The sequence below is a fragment of the Simochromis diagramma genome, unplaced genomic scaffold (genome assembly GCF_900408965.1).
Source record: "Simochromis diagramma unplaced genomic scaffold, fSimDia1.1 OVJJ01000305.1, whole genome shotgun sequence".
In the NCBI taxonomy this organism is placed as follows: Eukaryota; Metazoa; Chordata; class Actinopteri; order Cichliformes; family Cichlidae; genus Simochromis; species Simochromis diagramma.
Window position 1 is genome coordinate 153,589 of NW_024387169.1, and position 27,625 is coordinate 181,213.

At 39.3% G+C, this 27,625-nt stretch overlaps 1 protein-coding gene and 1 long non-coding RNA gene across 2 annotated transcripts; one reads left to right on the forward strand and one right to left on the reverse strand.

The window, feature by feature from the left end:
* Positions 1 to 361: 361 nt before the first annotated feature.
* Positions 362 to 27,403, reverse strand: LOC120744473. The gene is made up of 2 exons (XR_005698370.1): positions 26,763 to 27,403; positions 362 to 1,672 (listed from the first exon to the last, which is right to left on the reverse strand). It is a non-coding gene; the product is annotated as an uncharacterized LOC120744473 (long non-coding RNA).
* On the forward strand, positions 1,447 to 12,783 carry gnmt (glycine N-methyltransferase). The gene is made up of 6 exons (XM_040048910.1): positions 1,447 to 1,684; positions 3,944 to 4,071; positions 4,852 to 4,965; positions 5,495 to 5,637; positions 8,552 to 8,673; positions 9,791 to 12,783. Exons 1-6 carry the CDS (start codon positions 1,476 to 1,478, stop codon positions 9,960 to 9,962), a joined length of 888 nt encoding a protein of 295 aa, XP_039904844.1. The 5' UTR covers positions 1,447 to 1,475; the 3' UTR covers positions 9,963 to 12,783.
* Positions 27,404 to 27,625: the final 222 nt, after the last annotated feature.

The following is a 27,625-nucleotide window of genomic DNA, read 5'->3' on the forward strand; positions in this document are numbered from 1 at the left end:
CAATACTTCAGAAGGGATACGATGATTAATTTAATGCGTACATTCAACAAACTGTATTAGAGTCTCTCTCTCCCTCTCTCTCTCTCTCTCTCTCTGGTCATCTGTTAAGGTCTGGGGGTGCAATTTCTGGAGATGATTTAGATCCATTTATTCTTTTAGAAGCAAAGATGATACAAAATGCTACAAGGTTGCTCGTAGGGATTTAATTTATGATCAACCATGACAATGCCCACATGCAAGTGTCATGACGTGTCAGTGAGGATAAAAATGATGTGGATCATGTCCTTTGTCCTTTGCAGTGAGTCACATTTTGTACTCCACGACCATCATCAAAACAACCACAGGAAGGAATGTCTTTTTGGCAGACTAGTGCAAAGGTGCACTAATGTGTGACTTCCTCTAGGCAGTGCTGTGTGTTCTTGCCAACCCCTGCTTAGGCTGAATTACATAACTATGCCTGTGTTCGAAGTCAGATCTGGATTTTTGAAAGTAGTAAGTGTGTATGTGTGCGTGAACAACCCATAAAGTAGTAGTGCAGTTCTGAAAAAACTGGAAGTTGCAAACCTAACCTAGCTCGCACCGGTTGTAGCTGACATGACCTCACCTCTACCAGCAAATATGGGTCCTAGAGAACCAAATCCGCCAATCACAACAGGAGGAGTTCACTTGGTTTGGGAGGGCACGAAAAGTGCCTAATAATCTGTCTGGGAGAGTCCTGAGATGATTTCATTCCATGTTTTTTTTTTTTTGTTTTGTTTTTGTTTGTTTTAAATCACATTGTTCATCTATATTACACCCTGTGCACTTAACTACTGCAGCATTGTGTATTTCATTGTTTAAAAAAATGAAATTATTATGATTTTTACTTTGCAAAAAACTCCTGCCATTCATGTTTCGCAAGCAATGCGTCCAAACAGCATGATCAAACGATAGATGATGAAATGTTAAAGGGGGCGAGTCCTCTGTGCCGCCCTTGGTGGGATTTATTCCCCGATTAAAACCTTACAGGTAATGGGCTTCGTGAGCTCTACTTTATTTTAACATTATACTTAAATACATCTCCTCCAACGTCAAACATAACTTAATTTTAACTTGAATATGCACGTGTATTTAATTTAACTTTGATGGAATACAGTGTGACACTTATCCTGGAAGGTAAGTTCAAAGGGAAAAATTAGCAACCTAGCAAAGCTTCAAAGCTTCACTGTTTAGCATTCCAATGCAAAACAGAAAAGGGGCGGGTCCCTTGAGGTTATCCAATCAGAAAGTAGGCGGCAGTCCTCGACGGCGTGTCATTGGCTTAAAGTTTCTTCTTAGGTTGTTCATATAAATAATAACATCCCGGCTAGCATGTGGCAAGCATACCTGTCAGAGAGGTAGCGCGTTTCCTCACTCAGTTAAAATTGTCCAGACTTGTTTGTCCGTTCGACACTCAGGTAGAGGTAGAGGTCCGGGCAGGGAGAAGCAGCGGCAGCATGTCGGTCGACAGCGTGTTTAGGACCCGGTCCCTCGGTGTGGCAGCCGTAGGTCTTCCTGATCAATACGCCGATGGCAAAGCAGCGAAAGTGTGGCAGCTGTACATCGGAGACACGAAGAGCAGGACGCAGGAGTACAGGAGCTGGGTGGTGTCCCTGCTGAAGCAGCACGGGGTGCGGAGTGTGCTGGATGTAGCCTGCGGAACAGGGTAATGTCAGGTCAACTTAGCAGTTTCATAGTGACACGTCTGACAGGGGCTTCAGCTCTGCTTCATCAAAATCCACTTAAAAATCGTTCAACTTAGTATGGATTTATAAATATGATCAAAAAATAAATAAATAAATATATATATATATATATATATATATATATATATATATGCAAAAACTTTAAGTTCTGAAATAACATAACAAAATCTTAAATACGGCTTTATCCAAGTATCTCGAGCACGCTTTTGTCAATGGTTAAACTTTGATTTAAATTGCATATGCCAAACAAAAACCTGAACTCACAATGATACAGCAGGTGAACAGCTGCTGATGACGTCATAAAACGTGCTGATTCAGACTGCATTATTGCTTTTCAGATTTGGGAAAAGGTGTGACTCTTGTGTGATTCACAGTGATTGTGCAGCTTCAGAACAGAGTTGTGTAGGCGTAGCTGATAGTGATGATGGTGTTTGCTTCTTTGCTGTTCTTGATAGATCTGCAGGTAAAAAAAATAATAATAATGTGATTTCAGCTCACATAGGCCTTTTTGTACGTGTACCCATCTTTATAGCTGTTCAAGTGAGTTTGACTTTTGTGGAATTTCAACTCACTGACCCTTTTTAACTCAGGACAAAATCCGGATTAAGCCACAGAATAATGAATGAAAGTGCAGAGTTGCACCTGATCCTGAGCCACGTCCTGCCTCCTGCACTGGTCTGATGTGGACACAGCATGTTTACACATGCTGGTTAAATGTGATTCAATTAGAGAGGCGTAATTTGTCTGAGACACAAGCTTGTAGAAGCAAGTGTTGTCCATTTAAATTTCCTGTTTGTAAAGCAAACTAAACACAAGCGAACCCTAAACTTAATTTAGTAGGTCAGTAGGTGATGAACTAGTGCTGGGTAGTTGAAGGGAGTTTTTTCTGGTTTCCTGCAGTCTTTTTTTATCTCCCTTGATACGTTGACTTTGCTCTCAGACAGCAGCAAGGCCATTGCCTAAGCACAGACAAGCAGACCATATGTCACCTCAGCTGTTGTTTTTCTCATGGAGAATTTTCACTGGAGATGCACTATAACCATTTTATTATTTGATGTTTATTATAAATGTATCTTCTTTTTTTCTTTGCTCATCACTTAGCACTCATTTCAGCTGCTAATCAACATTACAGAGCTTATAATGTTCATGTAAGAACTGCAGTTATTTCCATAATAACTCAGCTCCATATCTCAGGCATCATGGTTGTTTTCCTGTGGTTTGGAGCACCCCAGCACATTGATTCTGACCCGATACCCTAGTAGTGGTGCCCCTCCGTAGTGCAGCAGCCTCGAAATAAACATATTCCTCGTGGATCACGGTTACAAATAGCTATTTTTGGCAGAGTGTGTTTGTGATGCTTTCTAATTCTGAGAAGAAGCTTCAGGCTGTGAATCACTTTCAGCTGAACCTGTGAGAGTTTTTTAATTTAGGATTCCATAGGTTCTAGCAGGAAATCTTATGTATAACTGCAGAATGGATAGGCATACAGACAAATTAAAGGGAAACCATGAATCCCTGACTCATACCTCAAGGATTATACTGGATCTGTTAAGCTGAGGCCTTCACAGTCACCAGACTGAACACAGTTGAACCAAATGAAGGACCATCAGAGTCCTTTGAGACTTGTTGCCAAGATGAAATCTAAAAGATATGAATTTGCTTTTAGCCTAAGACTGTTTAATCCAAATCTGAAAACTGGCTGTTCTTTTTACGTAAGCTTTATTTGTTTTGCCGTTATATATTATCTTGCCGTTACCCAGTAGATGTTAATGATTTCTGCATTATTGTCCATTGAATCCCTCCCCCCTGTTGCACTGAAACACGTCAGTATTGTTTATTATTAACTCATAAATTGCCGAGAAAACATTTTTGAAAGTCAGTCAGTAGCATCTATTCAGGCTGTGGTTTGGCCCACAATCACGTTTTCCTGTCAGGTTTTCAAAATAGGAGTAGCTTCTGGCTACTATACAAATCATCTCTCCTTACCTGTGACAAGGTTAGTATTCCTGTCTGTAGTGAGACGATAAGCTTATCAACCTACTACTAAACCACATGTAGTGCAGTCACAGCAAACACACACACTCTCACTCAGACTTGATCAAACTGTTTTTTTAGGGGACGATGACAGCAGGGATTACTTTAAAATTAAAACACACCTACTGCATGATCCTCACAGGTCAGTTGTTGTTTTTAATGTATTCATGGATTTTGTTTTCTAGGATTGACTCCATTATGTTGGTGGAGGAGGGGTTTAATTTAGTGAGTGTGGATGCCAGCGACAAAATGCTCAAGTATGCACTGAAGGCGAGATGGAACAGGAGAAAAGAACCAGCTTTTGACCAGTGGGGTATGAAAATTAAAATATATTTATTGAATCAGTGAGTTCCACAGATTTAGATTCTATTTGTGACAGTCTCTTTGTGAGCCTCTCGTCCTCACGATTAGCTCAAAAGTCCACCATCTTGGACTACAGCTGGAGACGGCAGTCCTTGTTCTTCTCTGTGACCTCAGCAGAGCAGCACAAGCTGCAGGTTCTGATCCCCAAGTGGAACATAAGAGCAGAACAAGGACTACAGAGTCAAGCTGCAGTACAAGTTGAGCTGGAGCAGCTCCAGTCATGGGATGAGATCCTCTCCAGGGAAGCAGCTAAAGGATATTGAAGCCAATGAGCCAACTGGTAGTTAAAGCATAAGACAAGGGCCAGGGCGAGTTGCCAGGGAATTGTTAACTAGTAAATTGATCTCTCATATGAATCAATGGAAAATAACCTAAAGAAAAAGTGACACAAATTAAGCATTCGTCAGAGAATGTGCATCCTAACAAAGTTAACTTAATCAACAGAGCAACATCAGTACAAGTGATGGCAGATTAAGCTTAAAGTTGAAAAGCTAAGCAGTCAGTATGACATTTAGTCACGGACCTTCTTATAGTAATAAAACAAAGACTGTGTGGTGTTTGTTTTGCATTGGCCGTCATGCCCGGGTTACTCCCAATAAAGCCCTGTGTGTGGGCAGCACTCAGAGTTGTTTCATTTGTCTTAAACTGATGCAAAGTGCACACGTTTGTGGTGGATATCTACATTTCCTCAGGTGACCTCATGTTCTGCTCTTTTCCTTCTTGTCTTCAGTGATTGAAGAGGCCAACTGGCTGACTTTATCAGAAGACATTCAGAAACCAGGAGATGGTTTTGATGCAGTCATCTGCCTCGGCAACTCATTTGCCCACTTACCAGACTTTAAAGGTACACAAATAATAAAAGTGTTGTTAATTTTATAGGTGAGCTTAAGGGCTTTTCCTCTGGGCCTGTCAAAACATCTCATTATGCCTGGACTTGGCAAACGTAGCATTAGAGTTTAAATTTATACTAGGTCATACCAACCTGTCTGGGTGCACCTCTGAACACACCCAGCGATGATGTTGCAGTGCCCTGGAGTGCTCTTTCACCTCACTGTAGCAGGGTGAGGAGGCATGGCAAGCCCATACAGGATCTGTCTCAAAGAATTTATCCCACAACCTTTGTCCCAGAGATTGTCAGAGATATTAGAAATGTATTTGTGGAGGGAAAAAAAGTGTCCAAATAATTTTTGCCTTGTCAGAATGATGATGTGACTCTTTAAATTGCAATATGATTACTCCTGCATCCATAACTCAAATCAAACATCTCCTTGAATCGATGCACACGCCTTTGCCTTCCACAGTTTGTTACCATGTGTTTAGCTGCCAATTTGATCCCTTATTCATGCACTCAGTCGTGCTGTTGTTGCTGTTAGGGGACCAGAGTGACCAAAAGCTGGCCCTTCGAAACATCGCCAGTATGGTCAGACCAGGTGGGGTCCTCATCATTGACCACCGCAATTACGACTACATCCTGGAGACCGGGCGTGCTCCACAAGGCAAGAACATCTACTACAAGGTACCAAACATATACCAAATGCAGTGATTATTCTTTTTACAACATAATTGCATAACAGTGTAAATACAGAAGCATTAGCCTTATTTAGATAATGCTGAATTGTCAGAGATGCATGCTGAGCAGTTCTAATTATGGATTCCTGTCTTAAATGCTTGTAACAGTATTTGTTTCAGTGCCTGATGTACGACTGGGTTTAGGACTTCTCCAGTTTGGGACATCCTGTTAAAGAAACACTGATATTCACATTTTAAATTTAATTTTTGAATCAGTGCTAGTTCTAAACAACAACAAAGCAGCATTTGTTTTCGTTTTGTATAAACAGCATTCATGTGTAGCTTAGTTTTTAAGCTGAGCTTTTAAGAACTCATGGTGGAAACTACAGCCTTCAGGCTCACGACACCTGCTTTGTTTGGAAAGGTGAAATGCATCAGGTAACAGTCTGTGTACATTTTAGTCTGTTTTTAACTCTTTCCAAAGTACTGCAGGCTTATGGCAATTGAACAGTTTAAAATATTTCAATTTAATTTCAAAATATTATTTTAAATTGAATATTATTTAAATTTGCTTGTATATGCTCCTATAATTCGTGGAGAGAAAATCAGAATCAGCAAAAATCTGTTTCGACGGGTAAAACTTAGAAGAAAGAAAAAAAAAAAAATGGACTCAGCCAAGAAAATTGGACCCGGTGCCCCTCTGTTTTTAATCCTTTGGTAAATCACTTCTGGGATTTCTGGGACTGCTATAGAGAAGCTTAGGATTGTTATATTTTGGTACGAACCCAAAGCACACAGCAACATATGAATGATTAACCTTGTGTTGTGGCTGCGCTGATCACAGACGTTCTGTCTGCTGCTGTTTGTTTTAGTCATTTATTCTCTTTTCAAGGATGATGGTATGTTTGATTGTAAAACCTCTGAGAACAGATACACTGTTTAGTTTATTCAAGTTCAAAGAACTGGATCTATTTCTTACTCAGTGGTGTCTAGAGCCTGACCACTTTATCAGTTGGCCAATATTAGCCTTTTGGTGATCTATCAGCCGTTAAATCCATCCTGTCATCCATTTGCTGGAGCCTACACAGCCCGTAAAGAAAAAAATTGGAGAGACACCCTCCAGCCATCTTACGAGTGTTGATATTGCATAGTTTGTCCACCAGAGGACACTCTGCAACTTCCCTTTTGGCAACAGCAGCTTGGGCAGCACAGCTATCAGCTGATCTAAGAAGACTTGGGCAGAAGATAAACAAGTAAATAAATGACTACATGTAATAAATCTTAGAGAATCTGTTCATGCATCTGAATATCAGATTGTTAAATCTCCAAATATTGATTTAGCTCGTCCTACACTGGCTGAGCTCTTGTGGTGTCTAACTGCATGTTTATTCTTGGAAATTATGGAGCATTTGGACCTGGAAATGGCTGATTACATCCTTCAACAGTGTAAAAGATGGACGTAGCTCCTGGATGTCATTTTTGCCATTGGTGTCCTTTTGCTTTGAAATGTGAAGAGTGAGGAGCAGATCTGACTGTGAAAGCGCACAATCATTGACTAAAAACTTGTTAATCACAAGGAATCACCTCCCATAATCCTCTTTTGTTTGTACATTTTTAAAATATGCAAAATTCACTTAATTTTTAATACAACTCGGTGATTAAAATTGAATTGATAGAATCGATCAGAAAGTAATTTACAGAGGTCAGACCTGAAATTTGTTTTCAGACTTTTTACAGGACCGGAAGTCATTTTGCAGCCACAGTTAGCGCTCCCCATTGGTCCTTCAAATGAGTGCAGGTTTAAGGCACTTCTGTGTTGGCTTCACTTTTCAGGGCCTGAAGCTACATCTGTCTTTTATACTTTGCTAAATGTGAATTAATCATACAACGTGCAGTTATCTATTGGCTTTATCTCAAATATCATCCTTAATTTAATTGTCATACAGATCATAAGTTTTGGACTTCTCTCTCTGCCCAAAAAGAGAATCTGAAGTTTGAAGCCATTCTTCAGCCCTCAGTATGGATGGCACAAAGAAGCCCGTTTTTAATCTTAATTCTCAGCACAATCTGGTCTTTTATTGCTTTGCGAGTAGTAGTGGGACAGACAGTATTGTTTAAGAATGGTTTATTTACGCCATCCCTAGCAGCAGCTGGCTTTAAGACTTAAATCCCCACACGGAGCCTGACGGATATTGTGAGATTTTCACTAAAACTGGTGCAGGAGAAACAGAAGGAAATATGTTTGGGTTTTCATATCATTTTGGCAAATGGGGCAAAAAACGGATGAAGTCAGGAATAATGAGTAAAAAGCCCTTTGGGAAGACGGGAAACAACATGACTGAAAGTACACGTAGCTCTAGTGTGCACATTAAGTGGACATTTCTGTATAGATTGCATGTATGATGTTTTTTTTGTTTTGTTTTTTTTTCCCTGTCTCATCCCCTTTTTCTAACCTTGTGTTCACATAATTCAGACAACCAGCCAGGCTTGCATTTGGAATGAGCTCAGATATGAGATGTGGAGAATACACAACAGCAGGTCGTGACTGTAGGGAGCCATATTTGATTCAAGATGTTTGCATTAAAAACAACGTCCATATTCTTTAATCCAGCCAAAGCAGGAAGTATCCAGCTGGAAGGCCTCAATATAAATACTACGTCAACAATTGCTAGTTGGCAAAAATCAGCTTCTGATGCCTTCGTAATCCCTGAGTTTGCTCTTGTGCTCCAACACTGAACCAACCAATTTTTTTTTTTTTCCTGTCATCAGTCTCTTCTGTTCAGGCTGTGTTTGGACATCATAGAAGAAAATGAGGATAAATAATGTGTGTGTGTGTGTGTGTGGTGTGTGTGTGTGGTTGTGTGTGTGTGGTGTGTGTGTGTGTGTGTGTGTGTGTGTGTGTGTGTGTGTGTGTGTTGCAGAGTGACCTAACTCAGGACATCACCACCTCAGTGTTGTGGGTCAACAGTAAGCCACATATGATCACTCTCGACTACACCATCCAAGTGCCACAGGCCACCCTCCAGAACCTGCCTGAAGTTAGGTGAGTCGGGCTCTGATGCTGCTGCAGAGCTGATAGGACACTGAGCTCACACCTCATACATTATATCTTGATCCTTTTATGGGAGACCTATTGTAACTGGTAGATCTGGACAATACATTATACATTTGTCATTATAGCATCTACAAATTCATGTCTTATATGCTTTTACTGTATCTCAAATCTTTAGGTTTACATTGCCTTGAATATTTTTGCTTTCCAGCTATAAACGGTAACATTAATTCATTAAGATGCTAAAACACAAAACAAAAACAAAAAAAAGTTGTCTTACATTCACTTTAGATGGTGTTTAAACGTCATCAGCAGGATTATTGTGGTTTTGCATTTTCTAATTAATTTTTCTCTTGATTTTATTTTGACTTTATTTTGAATTGAGTTTATTTTCAGTTATTTGAAAATGTTTAGTTTTAGTGTTATTATTGTTGTATGAGGGCTTATGTCAGAGGCAAGAAATAAGAAAATCAGTACATGAATAAAAGCGCATGACTTTTTGAAAGCAGTTTATTTACAGTCTTGAGACATCCATCACCAACTCATCAGGCAAACTAATCAAACGAACAGATACTAAAACAAAGGATATTTCCTCTATTTTTAAAATAAGTCATTTAGGCTTTAATTATAATCAAAGATGTTATTTATGTTTTGGTCAAATAAAATGTTTGTTTTTTTTTGTTTTTTTTTCTGCTCTTCACATTTACTCTTGGTTTAGGGTAACCTTGGTTACTGGTCATGCCGCCACATTAGACAGCACACCATGCCACTGTTGTCACCCCCTTTGTATATACAGTATATATATCACCATAGCAACAAAAGAGCACAATTTTTCACGTAGACCAATGAATAATCCGGACTTTATAAACATCATTCATGATGTGTAAATTATTTTACAGCCGAGGTCGCTGGGCTCCATCCTCAGACACAATAACAGCTGTTAAACTGCGCTGCATTCCTGAAATCAAGGACAAATGGTCTGCAGTAGTGTTATTGTTAAAACTAAACTTTGATACTTTTAAGTATCACAGTTGAAACTGAGCTGAAATCTCATAAATACCACCAAACTTCAGTAACTCTGGTGTTTTGCTCTGTTTGTGTCCTCCAGTAAATTCCGTTTGTCCTACTACCCTCACCGCCTGGACAGCTTCAGAGGTCTGCTGAACGAGGCCTTCAACGGCAAACTGGAGCACGCTGTTTACGGAGATTTCAAGACTTACGTGCCGGGCCAGTCTCAGGCTCCATGTTACTTCATCCACGTCTGTAAGAAAAAGGCCTAAGAGGAATACCGGGAGCCACCTTGATACTGATGTGCACACAGTGCTTGCAGGAAGGAGGGAAAAACATCCCTGCTTAAAAAGTCCCAGTATTTTAGCTTTCTTTCAAAAATATCGCAACACACTTTGTCACATGGATACTGAAATCAGAGTTGACTATGAAAAAAAAAATAATAATAATGTTGCTTTAAAGCAGTTTTTGTTTTTTTCCCCCTGTAGCTTTAGATTAAGAGTACATATAAAAAAAAAAAAAAAAAAAAACCCACAAGTATCTTTTAGGCATTTGAGCTGCCAAGACTGATTGGTTCTGCTAGTCGACACTGTTCATTCGTTTGACTTAAAACACAGTTTGTTGTTGTTTGAAAAGCTACATTTAAATGTGTCGGACCATTGTTTTGCCCATGTCTGGTAGTTTTCCTCCAGTGTGCATTCATGCGTTCATCTCTTTGGGCTGCTCTCTACATCCCGCCTCTTTGAACACATTTCAAAATGGTGCTGTACATTTGTGGTAATCTTTCTGCTTTTTGTTGCCAAAAATGTACAAAGATGTATTCTTAGATGAGTGTATTTTGTAAGTTTACCACTTTGGTCTTAAAAAACACAGATAAACACATCTGTGGCTTTGATTACGGTGGCCTGATGTTTTTAAATGTATTTTCAACCTGGAAAGAAAATGAAGCCATTTTGGGCCTTTTGCCTTTGACAGGCACAGATTGAAGATCTGAATTCAGGTAAACCTGAAACTGTGAATCAACCTCACCTGAAAAAACCTCACCTGCCTGTTAGATCAGATTTCCTCTTCTTTAAAGGGTCGTTACAGTAAAGCCTCTCCTACCTGAACAGACTTTGCTGTAGAAATTTAAGTTTTGTGATAGGCTTTTAGACAGAAAGCCTTTAAATTGTGTGGAAACTGCCACTAATGAACATTAAGCAGGGCAGTACTGAGCATCAGCGAACATGAAACGACAATAAAAACTGGAGCCCCGACTAATTGAACCACGTTAAACAGAAAGATGACATTAACGTAATAAGATTATTACTGAATGCCTAACCTGCTTATCAACCAAAGATATTTAAGAATATTAAACTGTGTTCTCTCATGTAGACCAAGAAAACTCTGCACAGTAGATAATCTTCCTTCATGTTTTCCACCATTAATTTACACTGCTGTATTATCCAGGTGTAAATATTTTTTTTTCTGTATTTTTGCAAACTCAGTAGGGCCATTTTCACTTGAATGCAAAAGGAGTTCGACCACAGTGAAGTGAAATATTCTCACATCTCTGCCTGAGTGCTTTGTGATATGGTGCTAGTGTTTCCTGTAGGACAAAATGTAGGGTATGCAAAGTTCATGATTAGTTTAAAAGCAACATTAGATGTTAAGGTGTTAAACATAAAATTCATTTCCTGCATGATTATTGAAATCTTTTGCCGTAAAATAAAAATATTTGAAATAAGCACTGCTGTTTGTGTACACAATATTTTTAGGACAATGCTAAAAGTTTGATGTTTGCTAGTGTAACATGTAACACAAGTACGAAGTGAAGGCTGACGGGGATGTCATTAGCTTTGCAAATAATTAGCATGAACTGGTTCTTTGAACAGAATCTACCTTTGAGTGTGTGAGTTTGATGAAAATGTAGTTCATAGCTGCTAATTAATGGTCAGTAAGTGATGGCTAATATGAACGGTTACTGAAGACCAGTAGGCTGAAACATTAGCATGATTGTTTTTAGAAAAAACAAATTTGTCAACTTAAGTTTTGTGTGAGCGCAGCTTTTTGTCTTCCCTTTAAAAATTAACAATAAAAATGAAAAATCCTTGGGTATTCAAGACTGGAGATAAATTCAATGTAGGTGTAATCATATAATTGCTGGAACATGAATACCTAAACTAAACATATCAATTCCCTCAATAGCTAGTAAGACATTTCACTAAAAATGAAATAAATAAATAACCAGCTCAAGTGAAACTTGCATCATCAGAGTCATCTGACAGGTCTTTTTGAGACCATAAATGTCTCCTTTCATGTGAAAAAAAAAAAATACAAGTACACACAATGATTCTGTGTGTTGTAGACACTTTCAGTAATAAGTTAAAATAATTGCCTTCTGCATGAATTTCTCAGTCTGTCATTTAGTTGTTGAGGAATTTAAGCCCACTCTCGTTTACAGCTGCTTCAGCTCAATGAGGTTTGCAGGCATTTATTTACACACAGCTCTCTTAAGTTTGAACACAGCACTTGGAACAGGTTAAAGTCTGGACTTTGATGACTGGGCCATTGCAATACTTTGATTCTTTTTTTCTTCTGTTGTACATTTGGCCAATTTAGCCAAACATTAGCTGTTTGGAGATGTCCCCACATTTGACACCGGGACTCTTCGGTATACAGAGGACTCAGTGACAGCCTAGTGCCCAAATCACCAACCCTTTTATTTATTTTCTTTTCTTTTATTGCCAAACATGGTGCTATCCATTATGATCAAGGATTTCCACTTCTGTCTTGTCTCTCCAAAGGGCACCGTTTTGTCCAAGTCTTGTGATGTATCCAGATAAAAGCATGATTTCAGTTTATCCTTTGCAAACCCACACCATACTGCCATGTTCCTTTTAGAAAAGAGGCGATCTCCTGGCGAACCTCCCAAAGATGCTTTGCTTGTCTTTTTCAAATTCTACTCTCATAACCTTTAACATTTAATGTACTGAGGCCTGTAGCATGTGAGATGTAGCTCTTGTGTTTTTTATACTCTGAGCATTTCACAGTTTTACCTTGGAGTGAGTTTGCTGTGATGTTTCCTCCCTTATTAAAAATCTAATTGTAGAATGACGGATTTAATCTCTCACCTCCAGTTTTCTTTTGACATGTCCGTTACACCAGGGATTTGTCTAGTGAGGTACTGCATGCCTTGTTGAGAGAGTCGCTGTGACAAACTGATACAAAGCATATGAATGTGTTGTGATTTATACACATTGTAGTCAGAAGTTCTCTAATCCACACAGGGTCAACGCTTCAATAGATAATCAATTCAAACATTTCCTTTGACTATGCTGAAGTCAGAGGAATACTGTCAAACAAGATTCTTTATTCCATCAAAATTAAATACCAGAGAAGAGCAAAATACAGGCTTGGCACAAGAGGGCAGCATCTCATTATATGATTCCCACAGACCCACGTCTTTCCCTCATCCAGCTTTCACAGTGGCTATGTTCCTCATCTGGATCTCATTATCACTTCATCCTCTTCCTTATCAGACTTTTTATCTGCTAGCTCTTATTATCTGTTATTTATTGCCAGTCATTCTCACACTGGTTTATAGGGCCATTTTCTTTCCTTTGTTAGTAATCTTTTTGTTTCTCTTCTTTCTGCATGCTGAATTTTAGCTTCATACCACTTAGTTAATACATAAATTTAATGACACTGCTCTAGTCTCAGTTTATTTTATAGCGAGTATGAAACTGATTTAAAGGGCTTTTTGAAATTTGCTTTAAATTAGCTTTATTTTTCTAGAAGCCACAAGATCCTGCAGCATCTTATTAAAATAGTAGAAAGTTAAAGCATACAGCTGTTTCTTTGTCTGGTGTTTTTGTCAAAGAATGACATTTCCTCTCTCTGTGTATCTGACCTCTGAACACAAACTTGCACACTATCCTCTAGCCATTCTTCCCTGCAGTGTCTGTATCACATCTTATGCCTGCAAGGCAGGCTATCAGACAGCCGTGCAAAGAGCTGATACACAAACCAGATGTGAAAACCGCTTGCCAGATGTGGCTGCTCTGCTTTGCTTTGCTGTAGTTAAGGGAGTCAAAGTGGTCAACCATGAATGGGTTTACTGGGGAGGATTGCTTTCACAGCACAGTCATTGGCCAAATCAAACAAAAGCAGAGGGAGCTGAGAGAGACCCATTGGCTGGAACGAAGGAGATGAGTAATTACGATGAATAATGATTATGCTCAAGAGCCTTTAAAGGAGAAAAAGAAAAAGGAGTCAAATTAACGATTTATGCTGTATGGTCTTGTTAAGAATTTATTGAGTTGAAGAGAAAATAATCTTTCTCTGGATTTTCTTGGAAACATTAATAGAAGACAGACTCGAGGCACTTTCATGCCGAATTCTAGCTTTTGACGAAGGAGCTTTAGTCTTTAACATGCCCTTTTAGAAACCTGTTTTTTGTCTACTTTAATTTTATCCAGCTGTTTCTTTGTTCATTTCCAGAAAATTATATGTTCAGTGATACAATGCAAGGTCAATACTTGTAGTCAGCTCCAGCTCTGGTATCTTAATTTAGTTTGGAATAATGAAGCAAGCTTCCCAAGCCAGTCTCCAATTAGTTTTGAGCTTCTGAAAGTGGGAAACTGTTAAACCTAAAGAAAATGTTAATCATAGTCCAAATATTTATGGACCTAATTGTGTTTTTTGGGATGGAGGGACGCACAGAGCTGCTGTTACACTCCAGATTGTTACACCCATTACATTCTGGAGGATTTATTTTGAACCAATATGTAACCAATGTGTTCAATGTGTACTTTATTCTAGTGAGCACTGTAATACTTTCTCAGGTTTTTAACTTTCTGTGACAGCTTCCAGATCAAATGTGGCAGATTATGAAAACATATTGAACATAACCCAACACATTTGCCTTAATATTTCATACTGCAACTCTTCTTTTACTCACATGTTTTTACAACACACAAGTATATTTAAAGCTGCAGTTATTGCCGTTTGTATGGAATCAGTTCCACAGAAAGCTTTTTAATGTCTTTTAGCTACTTAAACATACCATAAATATATTTTAAAGGGAAAAAAAAGTACTATATGTACCACAAATATCAGAACTTGTGGGGGGTAAATGCTAACACACTCTTTGGACATTGCCAGTGTGCTAATGCTAATTGCTAGTAACATCCCTTCAGCTTTGCTTAGTGGCCGGTAAAAATCCAATTAGTTCTTTGTTCTCTATTTCTTATTATCATTATTTAAATCTTTCTTTGATTTCTTTCATTTTGCTATTTGGGTGAGGGTTCTTCCCGTCCCCAGTCTTTGTGCTAAGGTAAGCCTAACAAGCCTGAGCTAGCTTTACATTTAAAGCAGGTTTTAAGCGTTACCCAAGACAAATAAAGCATTTAATATAATAGACCGAAGTATTTTTTATGAGTGTGCGGTACCTGTAAAAACCATTTAAAAATCATGCTGTGTAGAATAAAACTAAAGCTCCAAATCTAACATGAAGTGCATAAATTTATACAGTGAACAAAGTAGTGTTAATTAAAAATGGCTTCTGTTTTTAATGAGAGCTTTGCACATTAGAGATATTTTAAATGGTTTTCAAATAACGACTGACCCTACAAACAAAATTCTCTTAGGACTGCATATTTATCCAACACCTATTTTAATGTAAATCTAAACTTTAACAACACAATAGAATAACATTTCCCCACCTTTGATAAAACGTCACTGCTATGTCAAAATACATTGAATTTTTGTAATTCTCCAACATTACTGCAATGTCCATGTGTGGTGTGTGTTTTATATGTTGTTCAAGGCCACCACTTCGTAACGGTGCCACTTGAGACCAAAGGGATTCCCCACAGGCTGCAGAGTTAAAAATACCCGATTTTACAGCCCCGAAGTGCATATTTAAACACGGTTACAGCAAATGGTTTTGACCTCTGTGGATGGTTTTCTTCTCTGTATTGATTTGGGGGTTGGTGACGGTTTTTTTGTTAGTTTTTTTAATTTAAAATATTTTTTTAATAAATGATCCGCCTACATACTAGAATAAGGGGTGTGGTTGCCGTTTTGGCAGGTGTCCAACACAAGCAACCGGAATCAATTACATCTGCTAAGCTTTGCCCAAAACCATTGGATGATGTCACTTTTGTAATATAAAAATGTTGCAAGATACCAAACTATGATCAAATGCAACACTTGCGTTATGCAATACCATAATAGCATTAATGATGTTGGCAATTTTTTGGCTTCTGACATGCCTGCTCATCTGGTTTGCACTTTCTCAGCTCATCTCAGAACGCTGGATGAGATGAGGTGAACATAAGAGCAAAGCAAAAGCAGCCGATACTGTTAACAAAGCAGATGAAGTGATAGACATCAAACATTTGGGACTTTCTTAAAATAGAAAAGGACACTGTAAAAAAAAAAAAAGATAGAAAGAAAGGAAAATAGAAGGCAGGTGAGAACCAAGGTTAAAATTCACTTTCACGCCTTTGCCAAAAACACCTTCCAGGAAAAACTTCAAGAGAAAACTGAGGACAACAAAAGCATGTAAAGAGGAAAAACTGCTGAAGTGAGAGAGGAAAAAACAGAACCCAGAGGTGCTGAAAGAAAAAAAAAAAAAAAAAAAAAAAAAAAAGCAGAGAAAGTAAAGGGAGGGAAAAGTCAGACAATATCTAACTGGCTTTAGTTGCTTCCAATGTAAGATGCCAGATTATGATTTTCCAGATGTAAGAAACAGGGGGAAGGGAGGGAAAAGGAGAGGGGGAATAAATTCCTAACTGAGCTTCCAAAGCTGGCCAGAGCACAAGTTAAGTGCCTGGAAATGGTAGAGTGAGGTGAGGACATCTGAGTGCTTTGATGGCCTCTATTAGCCTCAACAGGAGAAACAGCACCGGTTAGAGTAAAATAAAATAAGATAAATCTATCGAGCTTAATGGCTTTCTATAAATTTGTTGAACTGCTTTCTTTCCCCTCACATCTTTACCAATTGTTTGCTTTCCAGGGTGCATGAGAAATCATGTTTTAGTATGCGTGTCATGTGATTCCTTCTTACTAGCTCTCAATTTTCAGTTTCTCAGTCCTCCTGTGCATGTGTGTGTGTGTGTGTGTGTGTGTGTGTGTGTGTGTGTGTGTGTGTGTGTGTGTGTGTGTGTGTGTGTGCGCGCGCGCGTGTGTGTGTGTGGAAGCAGAGCAGCAATACTAAAAAGTCCCAGCTGTCCTTTCCCCAGCTGCTGCTGCTGGAACGTCCAATACGAAGTTAAAGAATATATAAACTGCGTTTTCTGTAAATTCACCTTTGACACTGAGGGTTATTTTTTATGCATGTATGTGTGCTTACTTTGATGTGTCATGTGTACATAATGTGTTTGAATCTGTGCCTCATGGGTTTCTTGAAATCGCTCATGGGGACGGGCCAAGTTAAGGGTCTGTAAGCATTTATGGAATCGTTATAATAAAAGAGTGGGTCACACCAAAAACTCTACAGCAGCTCTGGGATTTTCCAGCCCTCCACTCAGCCTGTGCCAAGTCACTGTTTGGACAGAGAAGGTTGGAGATATTGAATGCCTTGTCTAGTGTTACGCAGGGGAATAGTTTAATCCAGACTGGACCCATTCTTTCCCACATGAATAGTGTGTGTACGTCTGTCTGTCTGTGTGTGTGTGTGTAAGTGAGACAGAGAGAGAGGCTGGTAAGAGAATCAAGAAACAGACAACATCCTCCTGCCGAGCAGAGAGAGCCCGAGGAACAATAAACCCTGGCGAGTGAAGGAAACACACTGGCTGGGGGCCCACTGCTGGACAACGCTTGTGTTTTTTGGGGGGACCTAAACAAATAAAACAAACACTCCCACCCACAGATGAACACATAGGAAAATCAATATGGTTTATTTATTAGAAAAGGATTGCATGTGGACCAAACCAATTCAAGATGTAATCAATCCTTGAGGGAATGTTTGAGTAAACACTGAGACGGATTTGTAGGTGCACTGTTTTTTTTCTTGCTCTGAGTAAAATGTGTTCTCATATTTTTCTCCTTGTGTAACAGGAACTTAAGTGAAATAAGTGTGTCTACATCTAATGGTGAGGTTATGTTTTTAGTTGCTGTCCAGACCATAAGTATTAGGTCAACTACATATTTTATGTCCTTTGGCTGTACATAAAAGCTGAATGTAGCCTTGTCTTTAAAGGGCCTCCTTGTTACGGGTCTTGTTTGGAAATAATTTTAAAACCTGCAAACTAAGAGTATTAAAAGAACATAAACAAAAGAAACAAAAGCTATGACATTAGGTCCAAGATGTCTGTGTGTGATGTAGTATAGATATCAACTTTGTGAAATCGAGTCTGGCTGTACTCTTGCATAAAACTACTTTTTAACAAAAGAAATAGTTTGGAGATGCAGGTCACTGCACTGAGACATAACTCAAGGCAAAAGACAGACGTAGCTTCCAGGTTTTTAAAATGAAAACCAACGAATAATTCAATTTCAATAATATATAGTGCCAAATCACAACAACAGTTGCCTGAAGGCTGCTTATATTGTAAGGTAAAGATCCTACAATAATGCAGAGAAAACATAGAAAAAACCCAACAATCAAATGACCCCTATGAGCAAGAGCTTTGGCGACAGTAGGAAGGAAAAACTGCAGTTTAATGAATTGGTGTGCTATTCGGCTTCATGGATAGATAAAGTTGGGATCATCTGCATAGCAGTGAAAATATATACTATGCCTTCTAATGATACTGTCTAAGGGAAGCATGTATAATGTAAACTGAATGGGTCCAAGCATGGAACCATGTGGAACTCCATAATTAACCTTAGAGGTGAAGAAGCCTCTCCATTTACATGAACAAATTGGAGTTTATTAGATTGATATGATTCAAACCAATGCAGCACAGCACTTTAATACTTACAGTATGCTCCAAGTGCTGTAATAAAATATATTATGTTTTTATAATCACCTCGAACCTACATTCTTTTTGATGGCCACCAGGGGGCAGATACAGCGGCTGCAAAAAGAATACCAGTCCTAATCATATGACCACTAATCATGTGATGTTAACATGACTGCCATTTGCGATGTGTAATACTCATGGTGATAATGTAGGATTAAGACCCCAGTCACACAAGCCTACAGACCAATTTACAGTCATCTGGGGAAGTATCAGTTGTGAATGGAAATATTAGTATTCCCTGACTGGTAGCAGGAGGTTGATTGTAGTCGAGCTACTCTGAGCTGTAGTGAAGTTGTGAAAAATGCAACACAAACCACACATGGAGAAGTTTTGCTTTCAAAGCAAAATGTTGTGCTTTATGAAAGAATCATGTTGGTATGACTGTGGTGAAGCTCAACTTTTACTCTGAAGGTTAGCCTTCTCCATTCCAATTTGCTTTGGAATTATTTAAGTTGAACAACCGCTCGGCATGTTAGTTCAGATGCATTTGCAGATAAACAAAGCAATGACTATGAGGTTTTTGGTGCAGCGCCTTCTTTGAAATTGATTTTCAAAAACTGCCATGAATCATGGTTAACTTGCCGGGGGGGGGGGGGACTTTTCTTTTGCAGCCACTGGTTGTATAATTTTAATATCGTTAGAGAATATTGGAGGAAACAAAACATCATCTAGAAATCTAATTCCATCAAATGAAGCATGTCAATATCCACATATCAATTATAAATTTAAACCTTACTAAAATTTAGATGGATGAGTTATAAATAAAATCCCCCCATATAGACTCTTGAATACTGAGCAAAACTGTTTTGTAGCAGGCATAAACATGTTTGATGGAGCATGCCCCACGTGGCTATTAGAGGAACTGCAGTTTTCAGAGCTTATGATTTATTTTTATTTATTTATTTATTTATTTATTTATTTTTTATTCACCACTCTATACTTTACTGATATGTGTTGATTAATATCACAGAGTACCCAGACTAAAAAAAAAAGTTCAAATGTAACTGAATACTTTGTTGCTAAATAATAACCTATAAAAATGATGGCCAAACTTGAACGAAGCTCAGACGATGAGAAATATCAGCTATTATTGCTTTACATCATTTCATAAGTCTACTTTCATTACAAAGAAACACTACTCTAATTATTTTACTGCAGTCAGTCTGCTTCTTGTAGTAAAATGGAGTCAAAAGGCAAAGATATATGCCCTCCTCCCTCCTGCAGTAGTTAAATTTACAAAGCTATCAAATAAGTTTGAACTGTTTCTGGCCTTGAGCCATTTGGTCGAGCTCACACCTTTTCTGCTTAGACTGAGCTGGTGTTTTCTGTCAGTGAACGCATTTTCTGCCACGTGCTGTCAGTTCGTGGAGTAAAGAGCATGCAAGTGAGGAGTGATATCAAAGGCTGTCAGTTTGTCAGTGCATGCGCACACAGAAAAATGAGAAAAAGTGTTGTTGATGTAGAGAAAAATCATTTGCCTTGTGAAGAAAAACAATTTTCATGACTGCACACCAAGTCCAGAATGCTCTCCAGATTGGAGGTAAATGTTGTCAACAATGAGGAGAAGATTTTATGATCAGAACCTCAGAGGGTTCACCACAAAATACAAATCCCCGGTAAGCCAAGAAAACAGAGGCTGCAGGCTGCAGAGCAGAGGAAAAAAAAAAAATCCAAAAAGAAAACAGTGGAGTGACGATGGAAAGAATAAAGATGGAGAAAAGAGGCACAGCTTATGATGCAAAGACAAACATGGTGGCGCTTCTGTTATGGCTGAGATGCATGGGTGCCACTGGAACTTGAAAACTGGTATTTATTGGTAATTTCACTGCTGACAGCAGAAGCAGGATGACCACAGATCTATACCAGTGCATTCTGCTCAGATTCAGCCAAATGCTTCAAAACAAAAGACACAAAGAAAAAACTATAGGAAGATATGAACATGCAACCAAATCAAATATAGATTTTTTAAAATATATCTTTAGCTTTTTTTTTTTGCAACCACCCAATTAAACATGAACCACAGGACTCTGGCTACCAGCTCAGGTCAAATGCAATAAGAATTTGGTAGAAGCTGTAACCAGCATCTTCAAAAACTTTCCTAAACCTGATCCATCCATCTATCCATTCTCTTCCATTTATCCAATTCAGAGTTGCCAGGGGGGCTATAGCCTATCGTTACTGCTATAGGACAAGAGGCAGGGTGCACCCTGAACAGGTCACCAGTCTGTCACAGTGCTTAAATCTGGTCATGTGTAATAATATTGTATATTTATCAAGGCTGGGAAATTTTAACAGCAGTGTTGTGTTGCTGTGGTTCCGTTAGATTCTCTTATATGAACCATGAGATACTGATTGGATAACCATAAAAAAGGCATTTGCATGTCTTTGTTTGCCTTCTTTAAATTTTTATTTAAACAGATTTGTTTGACAGCCATTTAAAGTTTTCCAGGACTAATCGTGCAAGACTATATTTGGTGTAACTCATCGTGTCCACACAAGAGACCACACACAGTCCACATTGAACTGATACATTTTCTTTTGCATCGGTGTTCTAATTAATTCCCAGCTATGTTGAGACAACAACGATACATGGTTAGAGTGAGCCCAAGATGGTGATTTGGATTAAAATACAAAAGCTGCCATTTTTACAAAGCTCCATTTTTTAATTATTATTTTTGGTTGACAGGCACAATATATACTTCATATCAACATACATTTGTTTTAAAGTCTTGCCGTCTTTAACAAAAAAGGTGAGAGGATAATTTGTAAACTTGTTCATGAACATAAACATTGTATTTTCAGTACCATTTCATGTTTTTCCATGAAATCAGGCTTGACTTTATTCATAACAGCCTCTGGACTTCGACACTTTGTATATAGTTAGTCAAGGTATAATTGATGTTAACATGTTGGCTGGTTAGATTATATTTTTTTCTATGGAAGACATACTCTGTTTGGCTATTCGCTCATGTGTTTGTGTGTGCAGCAGTAAGATCTCCCGACTGTAGCTTGTGTGTCCACTTATAGCTCAGTAAACACTGCTGTGGCCTTACTGTGAAGCTGTATCACCATCATTAATACTTACACACATGCACGCAGCCCTTTTATGTTCATAGGCACACTGGTACTCCCGTAGAAACACATTAACATGTTACACACAGAGGTGCAGTCATAACAGCTATGACTCGCTGGGCCTCTTTTTAACACTCGTTGATTCGGTTTGTTTTTTTTCCCCCCCTTTGGTTAAACTCTAGTTTAACTTTCTGGTGTGTGAGGTCTCCGTCTCTTTCTGTCTGTATCTTGCCGCTTCCCATTCATACACTACACACTTAGTTTTCCTCCCGGTAGTCCTCCAGGTTCCTTTCAGAGAGTGTTGCCAGCTTGCCACAGGTTAGACAGAAATAACAGCCAGGCTGTCCAAGTTAAACAGCGACCTTGCCACACCATCTGAAAGCCCCTGTGCTTCCTCTGGGCCGCCCACTGCTCAAAGAATGCCTCTTTAATTCACTGAGAAATGGCAAAAAGTGTGTGCACACACTGTCAAACGAACCAGAATGCACATGGAAATGAACATACAGATGTCACTTTAACATGGGGACAAAGCAGGCTAACACAGGCAAGCTCTCGCAGTGGTCATTTCAGTGACAGTCTCGAGTACACTACGTCTATTGTTTGGAGGCTTTGAGGGCCCCAAAGAGAGCGGCGAAGGGTTTGACTTAGACAGGGTCGGGGGGGGGGGGGGCGTATACATTTCTACACACCAGTGAAACTACAGCCATTCTCCTAACTCAAGCCACCTGGTGAGTTTTCCCAGTGGTGTACAGCACACACACACACACACACACACACACACACACACACACACACACACACACACACACACACACACACGCACACACACACACACACCCTCTCCTGGAGATGCTTGAAGTTTCCATGCGGTTTAAATGTTAAAGAAGAATTAAAGTAACATCTGCATATAAGCCTTTAAACAATATGGAGTGGGAGAAGTGAACCCTGCATGAAGTCAATTAATGCTCATGCGCTTATCTCAGAGTTTTCTATTAAAATATAACAATCCATGTGTGCCTACAGGACTGTTAAACCTTTTAGTGGTCAAGGATTTGAATGAAATTTTTAGAGAATTTAGGGAAAAACTGGGAAATACTGATGTTTGCCTGAGAAAAATGAAACTGACAATACCAAAGCCCAACAATGGATTTCAATATAACTACTGTAGCCTAGTTAATTGATAGGACTAAGGCCTCCATTATACTTTCCATGTCCACAAGTGCATGTTTTGATCTCTGGCTCGCCTAGTCTGCATGTTGAAATATTTGTGCGCATGAGTTGCCCGCCCGCATTCATCAGAGTGTGTGTGGGTGAATGTTAGGTAAAAACTTTGGACATAAAAAATAAAGGGTTTGCATGAATCTATGTGAATGGGTGAATGAGACTTGTGGTAAGAAAATGCTTTTACTGCTCAAATTGAGAACAAAAGCTGTATATCAATGGCAGTCTATTTAACAGTTCCTGTCCAGAGGATAATGAAGGATCTAAGACTCAGCCATGCAAGCTCAGTGAGACTGTCCACATAGTGATGGTTTGAGCTTACAAAGGGAATGCTAACATGTTACTTAACAGCTTCATGTTTTCCAGTTGGGGGCTTCTAAGCTGCATGTAGACTCTGTCAAAGTCTTATTATCGGTTTAGTTTTATTTAGTTTTGCAATAACTTTGTAATAAATTAACTCAGGAATTGTCACTGTGAGGGATTTAAATTTTGCATTTTTGACACATTGTCACAGCTACAGGAACACGGGTTTTATTAACATTTGGAAAACAGCCCCAGACAGGAACACTGACTGCAAGTCATTAATTGCTACATGAGTCTCAGTCACGGTGGCCTGTTAATAGCTAAGCCTTTACACCTTTCTTGGCCACACAAACACTAGAAACCATCACACATCCACAAGAATCATAGTCTAGCTGAAATAACCACCACAACACCAAGAATTTAAGCTTACGTTAACCATTAACAGTTTGAGTCACTGCATAAAACTGTACATACCTATTTGTGAAAATAATAGAGATACCACAATATATCATTCTTGCCACCCGTAAAAGGATGGTGATGCTATCCTTAGCTAAAATATTATATTGTTTAAAGCAAGTCAATTGCTTTATTATTAATTGCTTTATAAATGCTGTATTATTCTTTGCTGTATTATTAAAATGCCATAGCTATCTTATTATTGACTTTGATGTGACACTTACCTAGCTTGTTAGTGAGCAGAATAATTAAATAGCTCCAGCGTTATTTGTCTTTCACCCATTCGCAAAGCATTGTTGTCTGTGCAGTGCTGAAGCTTAACTTGGTAAACGTGGTTACTTTGAAGCTAGGAAATGTTTCGAGTGGGACTCATGACAGTCTTTCTGCTAGCACCAGTTTTACGTTGCAGTTCAAACCATCTACTTTTTTCATAAATCTGGTCAGTTTTTGCCGACTTGTTGAGTTGGCAACGACTGAGGGAACATACTCTGAGTCCCCATGGCACTGCGAGACGAGTCCCTTGTATTGGAAATTCAAAGCGCGACAGGAAATTTAACCAAACTCCATTTGCACTGAATTTGCAGAGGATGTTGTTAACAACGCTCCCTACTCTGTATATCAGTTTAGCTGCTGCATTTCATAAAACCACTGATAAATCAAATTGGTGCTTTTTGTAAAAAACCTTTTTTAAAATGCTGTTTGCTTTTCCTTTTTCTAAATGGACGCACAGGCACTGGTTTACGTATCGCTCGCTAAGAATGAAAGTGATAATTGTGCCTGTGTTTAAAAGTTTAAAAGATGGCTTGGGTATAACTGGAAATTAAATGTGAGGTAAGAATAGCTGTTGTAACTTGCTGTGAAAACCATTTCGCGCATCAGTATTGTGAGTGCCCACCCAAGAATCACTGCACGCTCACTGTAATGATATGTTATATAGTTCAGCAATGTACTTTTGACCCATCTCTATGCACTCTCTTGTTTTTCTGCACTTTAATTGGTTACACTGGGAACCATAATTCTGAACTAAACCACAGAAACACAGGAGACAAAGAAACCAACTAATAAGAATTTAGTTCGAGTGCCAATTAGAGTCTGGAGTTTCGGGGTATTTGAGGTTAAGAAGAGCTGTAGAAATGACTCAGAGGGCAGTCTGAGTCATGTTTTTGCCTTGATGAATGCTGGCACAGGGAAAGCTCTAAGTCTTTATTTACACGTGTATGGATACAGTGAGTGGTGACAGTGATGAACCTCTGTGAAATTTTCTGATCGCATGTGAAAAAGACTTTTTATGGATATATCAACTGTAAATAAAACTGAGCGGTTCAAGATGTTCGAGCCGAGGCTTTCAGAGGTGTTTCATGTTTTGCGCATGAATTTCTGGCACCATCGCTTGGATCCCTGTCTCACATACAACACTCTTTAAACCCCAGTGAGAATGTTGTTGTTTTTTTGTTTGTTTTTTTAACAAGACAGACACTTTAAGTCAAGTTCAACAAATAATCATTTGATGGCTTCGGTTTTCCATTTGATAGTTACTGAAACAGAAGGTTACCATGGAAATATTTGTCCTAGTGGGCACTCATGGTAGTGCAACGGCCAGTAAACTTCCCTGCAGCTGTAGGCATCTTCCACTGTGCTGTGGCCCTTGACAATCATGTGACAATGACTGGTGGAAAAGGGAAATGTTTAATACCAATTTGAATTTGACCACTGACCATTTTGTGCGCTCAAATGACCCGCTAACTCCTTTCAGCTCAGTTGCGCCCCTCACATGCACTTTCAAAACACAGTACCAGTAAAATCGTGCTTGGGGTCAAAGACAACAAGTCCAGAGACCATAGAACGGCATTAATCAAGCACAGATGACCTGCCTTTCTCCGTGTGACAAATGCAGCCGAGAAGAGGAGCGAGAGAAAAAAGAAAAAAAAAAGTTGGCATTTGAAATTCAGATGTAAAGAGTGAAAATGGCTGGTACAAGCAAGATTAAAAGGTTACATCAAAGCTAGCGGCCCCACTACATAATATTTCTGTCGCCCCATCCTCGCCCTTCATGATTCCATATATATTTTCCAGACAGTTCAAAGCAGCCGTGGTGCAGAACAGTAAAGGACATAACCTGAGGAAATAGGACGGTGGGCCGGGGTGGAGAGATGTGTAGCTTAACAGCTGATCTCAGGGGTTGTACAGTTAGCGTGGTGGAAAAAACGGGGAATGCGGCAGAACATATATAGAACAAGGTTAAAGGAGGACATGTTGTGGATGCTCTCGGGCCATCTTTCCCCTCCTCCAACATTTAACCTCATTCTTCCTCTCAGGTCCGTCAGACCTCATTGCTGCTACATGCTGAAACAAGAAGAGCGATTCAGGGCCTCAACAAGGAAACTTGAATTACTGCCAAAGGTATCAGTCTTCAGACAGGGTGTGGCCTTTCACACTGCCCTCCTCCCTTCATTTTGCTACTCCTCAAACTCGCAGCTGGATGCTGGAAGCTTATATTGCTTCACATTACGAGAGCAGCTGACTCTCAATCCCCTGCTGCACTGTCAGAGCAACACTTAACAGCGATTAAAGACCAACGAGAGAAGAAATTAAATGCCAGAGTCTGAATGCTGAAGCATCGCAAAGGTTACTAATGAACTGTCGTTAATGTAATTAATGTCACGTTTAATATGCGAGACCTTAAATGACAGTTGTGTTCTGTCACTGAAAGCAGCATATTCAGCAAACAAAAGACACACTGGCATCATCCACTTGATCCATTCATTCCCTTTACGCAGCCAAGTGGAAACTCCTGTTAATTCCTTTATTTGGTGACATTAGCCACATTAACTTTTATTTAGAGTCGGATATTTGTGCTCCTTTACGCTCTCTTATGTTGTGTGACAAGAGAAGATTGAAATGTGTGTGGAAATACTCTGCAGTGTTTAGTATACTGCTGTTGCTTATACAGTCAAGTTGAAGGAACCAGTTTGGACAGATCTGGAACCAGTCTGAATCAGACTTGTGAATCCATACCCACTCATGAATTAAACTGCCAACTGGCCCATGAAAAAGAGAAAACCTTACCTTAATTCAGATCTGGCTGATCTCCTGTTCAGGATCATCTTCTTAGGCACGTCCAGATGGATACAGCTGCTGTGTTTCATTCCTTCCCTCAACATCCTGATCTGATCAGTTGCACTGTGTACTTTCACCACAAATCTCCAACTTCACAAATGTCAAACTGACATCTATTTCCTGTTGAGGATAATTGTCGCGTCTCCAGTCATGTCTTTACAGCGTTCAGCTGACAGGTTTACCGTTAAAGGTGTTTTTTGGCCACACCAGCACAGTCTTTCCTCAACACCAGGACCGCTCACCAGTTTTGTGATTTCATCCACTTCATAAAAATACATTTCAAGCAGAAAGAGCTCCATTTTTGCACACTGGCTTGGAGCAAGTGGAGGTGATCAGGGGGAGTGGAAACACATGGGGAAACAGCTGATACAAATGAGCGTGAGGCCACAGGGGAAGCACTAAACACACTGAACATGGAGCACAAGGCCTTCAAAATAAAACAGTAAACATGGAGAGACATAACCTGGGACTCGCAAGCGTGCCGTGAGAGAGAGAGGGAGCGAGGGAACATGGGAACATGGATAAACATAATAGGCAGGAGATAAAGAATAAACATGAGGGGAACATGGGAACAGAAAAGGGACATATGCAAACACAGAGAGGGACTCGGGACAGAGACACAAGGAGAACCTGAGTGGACAAACAGGGGAGACCGAACGAAACACAAGGATGGAAACATGTAAACAAGAGGAGGAGAAAGGAGACAAAGACGTTACTGAAACACATGAAGAGCGAGGGGGACTTAAACAAGGGGGCAAAAACACAAGGGGAATCTAATAAATCTAATAAATGACAAAGTTGGTTTGTGGGCT

Coding starts and splice junctions, on each gene's coding strand:
- gnmt (XM_040048910.1), top strand. CDS start 1,476: ATGTCGGTCGACAGCGTGTTTAGGACCCGGTCCCTCGGTGTGGCAGCC. Junction 5,638..8,551: donor GCAAGAACATCTACTACAAG/GTACCAAACATA, acceptor TGTGTGTTGCAG/AGTGACCTAACTCAGGACAT. Junction 8,674..9,790: donor CAGAACCTGCCTGAAGTTAG/GTGAGTCGGGCT, acceptor TGTGTCCTCCAG/TAAATTCCGTTTGTCCTACT.